General features: G+C 45.8%; 1 protein-coding gene across 1 annotated transcript in view; it reads left to right on the top strand.

The window, feature by feature from the left end:
• Nucleotides 1-5,515, top strand: part of T265_15702 (hypothetical protein) — a gene marked incomplete at both ends in the record, with an annotated part of 34,131 nt that extends 28,616 nt beyond the window's left edge. Inside the window, 2 exons of the mRNA XM_009178977.1 lie at nucleotides 247-509; nucleotides 5,467-5,515. Coding sequence (XP_009177241.1) covers nucleotides 247-509; nucleotides 5,467-5,514 — 311 coding nt within the window. The remainder of the gene's footprint in view (nucleotides 1-246; nucleotides 510-5,466) is intronic.
• Nucleotides 5,516-5,815: the final 300 nt, after the last annotated feature.

The following is a 5,815-nucleotide window of genomic DNA, read 5'->3' as shown; positions in this document are numbered from 1 at the left end:
GAATGGCAAAACACAGTCAGGAACAGTCGATTCATCGTCTGCTTTCGAATCTAGCACGTGTGCAACTGTTCATTTCAATTGACTTGACTGATGGTTAAACTGATTCTTCGGCTTCGCTTTGAAGGATAAAAGTTTGATCTAAGGTGGTTGGGTTCCCGAATGGGCGTGCTACTTGGTCTGTTCGCCGAGGTTGGTAGTTGGATCTCAAACGTTTCATCATCGATTGGGGTGCCCTCGTGCATACAGAGTACCTTCGTCGAACGAAGCGTCAAGCGCCGGAATGTGAATGTCGCACCCGACAAACCAAACGGCATCCGTCCAAATTGATACTGATTGCCCCCATCAATGAACGATTTTCCTCCCTATCCTCTGGCTTGATAGGCAGTTGCCTCGAATACCATGAAATATCGGGAATGCTGGAGGGAATCAAAAATCTCCGCAACCGTGGGGACAGCTACAACCCGATTCCCGGTCAGTTCGTCCAAACGCCGGAAATCCACGCAGAACCGGTGATTTCCGTTCGTTTTTCTTACAAGCACAACCGAGGAGTTGTACGCACTTTGATTTCTTCGATTATGCCATTGGACTTGTCTATGAACTTCATCCCATAGATGTATTGGCAGTGGACGGAGGCCGTATGGTCGAACTCATGCTGCACGGACATGTCACCCAGACGCATTGGGTGCATTGACAATCCGTCAATCTTCAGTCGGTATTTACCCACTGCGCTGACGGCTAAGGCACACGGCTCGCGATCATATTCGCTCACTCTAACCTCGGCGACACCCTTCTCCTGTATCATTCAGGCACAGCTCCCTCTTCCATCTATCTCGATGACGGCCTGTATCGTAACGTGCATCACGACACTGGTCGCAAGGCATCCGGGAAAAGAGGAGTAATCCAAAGTTATACTCCGCATAGGTGGTCGGGTATGGTTATGTTGACTCATCCAATGGCCGCGCATGCCACATTTGTAGCATTTGCTCAATCAAGCGCGGCTGTACGATTCTGTACTGATGTCTGAAAACGGTCCGCCTTGCTGGTCCACTCTAGTCTACAGGTCATCTGCTGGTGAATCATCCCTCTTCTCCTGTGACTGTAACCAGGCCAGTCGCGCCTCGGCCAATTTCCGTGCCAGATGCACCAGCCCATTCACATTCAACCTGTCAATAGTTCTCACCAACCGCAGCTGGGCAACAAGCGTCGGCTGCACACCTTCGACCAAATGGTCAGACAGCAACTAGTGGCGAGACACTGCATCCAGTCCCGGTGAGGCCCGTTGGTTACCATCCCCTCAACGTTTATCTTTGACCACTTTACCAGAGTTTGGTTACCACCCCATCAACGTTTATCCTCAACCGCTTTCACAGTCCGATTACTATCTCATTAATGTTTATCTTCATCCACTCATATAATCTGTTCAACGCATGCACACCCGCTGTTTCATTCCTGTGCGCATTATGACGAACATGCGCCCCACGACTAACCAAGAGTGTTGGAATCTTATCCTAAGACAAACAATGCAAGCGCATCCTCACTCACAACATAAACATATATATATATATATATATATATATATATATATATATATATGCGGAACAACGATCCCACAGCCCGACGCTCGTCAGTTCACACAGCGCCTTGACCAGACCATTTCAAGCCGACGCACGACTCACTGTGCAGGAAAAGTCTGGGCTCGAAATCGTTTTGGATTAAACGACAAAGAACAGGCCAGATTTCAACACACTCGGTCAAGACCCCATTCAATTCAACGGCGTCCCACAAACATTGGCCGCATCGGCTACAACTTATCAAACGAAGAACTCGATAAGTCTCATACTTCTTTTGTCCATTATTCAGTTGTAATTTGTGTCTCTGGTAGCCACTATACATAACTGTTTACTGTTAGTGCTATTTCACCTTCTGATATTACTTCGAGTAAAAAAGACAATAGCACCTACAGGCCCAATTCAACGACTGCTGCAGACCGGCGAAGAACACAGTTGGGTCACATCCATGTCCCATTCTGGCCGAATTGAACCACCTCATGGCCTCCTGGCGGTCAGCCAGTGTGTAAAACTCCACTGCAAGGTAATCGTTCTTGGCCGCCCAGTCCATATTCCTAGGGTCTCTTCTGGCCGAATCCAAGGCTCAACCCCCGATAAGGGTTCTTCAATGCCACCAACTTACGCCGGTCGGTGTCCAGTCCTTCTGACCCAACAACATCCTCGAAATTCTCCGGGAAAGTTCACAAATTCCCACCCTCAAAAGGCTGTGGTCATGGGATCTTCATCCGTACCCTCTCGACGGCACCAACTGAAGGGAGGAAGAAGGCTTTTCACCGCAAAGCCGTTTATTAGCAAACACCAAATAATCAGTTGCAAACTATTTGACAGGAAAGTAAACGTCTCATATGCACATAGTTTAAAACACTGAACACTCACGCACCCTTTTTACCCTTCGTGGATATTCACTGTCTATAAGACAATCGTAAACAAACGCTGTGGAGCAGTTTTACAAGTTCCTTACTAACGCTCGCCTTTCAGTAAACGCGGCGCGGAGCTTCGGGAAATCCACAGATTTTCCGCACGCCTCATCTGTAGTAACCGCCGTCCCACTATCAGGGAGTTTTATCTCGGTGGGAAATTCCGTTCTGTGGATGTGTCGCCAGCGAAATCATATTTCGGTTAGTTAATTCCAGGTACTGCCGATTAATTGTATCTCTTCAACATCGGATCACTGCGCTGCTAGTTTTTTTCAATGTGCAATCAAGTCTCGTTTTATCGGATAGACCATCAGTCAGCAGACAACATGCGTTGCAATTGGGGACGACTGATCAGGATTAACGACAGATCTGTCATTCAGTTTGGTTTAAATGTAGCTCAGCTGCAGTCCGTTCCAACGACACCATTGCATATGGATTCGCAAAACTGTCGCTGGATAGAACACTTTAGACCCCAACTTCGCACTAAATCTAGAATCAACTTTCTATGAATGAACAGGGAGTACAATCTCCACTGTAACACTAACGTTCACCATGTAGATACCTTTGGACTGTTCTATAGAACACCTACACAACCTGCTAACTAATAGTGCGTGCCAACCGGGAGCCGGCTGGCTGCAACTGGACGAGTTGATGATCGTGCTCTCCGTATTTCGTGAAGCATCTCCATTGGATTGGTGTACCTTGATACTAATCCCGAAGCACAGAAAATGTAGTGGCTTGTGAGAACTACCTGCGTCCGTTACAATCGACCATATTACTGCCACGCGAATGAGTCATTTAGATGTCAGGGAAACCTCTGTCCAGAAAGAGGTTGTATTTTGGGACACTGGTACAACATTCGCTATACAGATACCGCCTTCCTCATCAGCCTCGCGAGGCGTCAGATTCAGTCAAAACTTGAAAACAATAGGAAAGCGTTGGTTCTCACCAGAACCAATCGGCTTTTCAAGCACGAAATCCTTTATAAAGTTTGTGGAAGGGAAAATCAGGCGTTCGTTTTGATTCAGGTATCCAACAGTTTACTCGCTATCCCATAAGCAATGTAATTTTCTGATCGACTGGAAAGGGGCGCGTACCCTCAGTAGTTGACCGAGAGTAGGGTTAAGACTTGCTGTGCATGTTGCCGATATTGATTACTATGGCTGTGCAAATTTAGATAGCAGTCAATTAGTCCCACAGAAGTCGATTTAAACGGAAATTCTGTTCTTCGGGAATTAGGCCTTGAAATTACTTGTGATTCACTCACTATGAAATACTTTGGGACATCTTCATAATACTTCACGGATTATCTCACGATATCTTGATGTTATTTTGTGACCTAATACGCAGTTAACAATGTCCATGAAAACTTGGTTAGATTTGGGAGAAATTTGCCAAAATTAGCCACATAAACGAGCATTTCTCCGAACCATTATTTCAGAGCAGTCACCACTGTTGTCGACTTGACTACAGACTGCTTACGGTATTTGGGCAGCTGAATGGTGAAGTCAATTTTAGTAGGGGTTTGTTGGGAAAACCCATCGAAAACATCATGCCAAATCTTCTGGTGCTTCCATTTCAACGATGTGTCACTGGTATTCGAGCCAAAAATGGCCAAACGAATGTTCCGTTGTACATAGCAAGCATTCGCAGACGGTTTATGCCAAACTGACCAGATTTGTCGAGACCCCGAGTAGGAATTCAATGATCACGTGGTAATCGTTCAGCTTTCGCTCAGTTGCGCGTCTCATCATAGGGAGCCTCAAGCCAGTGCTGACTTGGTAGTAACCAAATTTTCAGCGTGGTGTAATCGTACTTGTGGTAGTGGCATTCGAAAGCTTACCTGTTTAAAGGAATTGATCAGCTCAAAGGCACAGTAGCATGCTCAGCCCATTCGGGAACCCAATTACCTTAGATCAAGCATTTATCCTCCACAACGGAGGTGAAAATTCAGTCTAACCATCAGTCAATTGAAGCGAAACAAACGGTTGCATACGAGCTAGTTTTGAAGCAGACGATGAATTGACTGTTCCTGACTGTGATTTGTCATTGTTCGCCGGTACCATGTCGTGCGTTCGGTGACGTGTTTAACATGATCAATAGTTTCCAGCTCCTAAGCGGGAGGATGGAATCCAACGAACCCTATTCGCGTGATCTTTCTCACAGCATCCATTATGGTTGTGGAATTCCGTGAAACGACCCTGAAAGGAAGGTTGAGGGGCTTCGTAGATGTTCATGATCAATACTTTCGATGCACTTTGACACAAACACTTGAGATACGTTCAAACAAGCCAGCGGGAGCGTTTCACCAGCGTCCTAACCTACATTTTGATTGAAACCGTGATATTGTTGACTGACATTCTACTGAATTTCAATGAGGTTCGTTGTGAAGGATGGAGCCTACCAGTTGATGTACCTTCCCAATATGTGTGGTATCATCCACCGCCACTCATACGAGCGAAACTCCAAGCGCGTTTATGTCTCTTTTTGTCAGGCTGATGATTACACAGAGAATTCTTCATTTCAACAGCAAATTTCAGCTCATGCCATGCCAAAAAGTCACATGAATCAACCTTGAAAACCAGCTTAGAACATGTGGTGCGCAACTACCACAAGATGGAAGCAGATGGTCGGGTAAATTAAACATACTCACGATTTTTTTTCGAAGCAGTGCAGTGGATTTACGTTGTTCTTGGCGAATCATAGACCGGTCACTCTTGATATCAATGTGTCGCCCAAAAGACTGCGACCGCTAATTCTATTGTGCTGAGCGTCGCATTATCCAACATAAAAACCCAAGTTTGATGCGCATTTAATGCACCAGGTAGCTCTCAGGACGAAAGGCAATGTGGAAAAGGCCTTGAGTCTACCGACACGGTTCAGTGCAAGTGTATGCATGGTACAACATCCTGAAAACCCCAGTCAGCCATTCATTCCGTGGTACTTTGTAACTTGTGGCTTCTTTTCACGTTATAGTTCAGCTCTACGAACTAGAAATTGTAGAGCAAACTGGAGTCCCCAATCTGGTTTGAATGCCCAATGAACTGTCACACAGGACATACATGAAGCAGAAGTGGAGAAAAGTAATTCTGTTTTCATTCATCCACGCATTCAAGGGTGGGCATTTCATAACCAGAATGTGACTTGCATCGTTCTACCACCCAACTCGAAATTTCACGTGCAGTTTTTTGTCTCATGGAAACAATGCAGTCGAAGTTAAGCTGTCCAGATTTTAACAGATCTATGACATTCCTCACAAGCCGCTGAAAGCTGTGCATTTAAGTGTTTAAGTGTTGCTTGCCTAGAAGATGGAGCAGTCAGGCATCCTGT

Source organism: Opisthorchis viverrini (assembly GCF_000715545.1).
Source record: "Opisthorchis viverrini unplaced genomic scaffold scaffold2831, whole genome shotgun sequence".
Classification (NCBI taxonomy): Eukaryota; Metazoa; Platyhelminthes; class Trematoda; order Opisthorchiida; family Opisthorchiidae; genus Opisthorchis; species Opisthorchis viverrini.
This window is presented reverse-complemented; position numbering and strand designations above follow the sequence as displayed.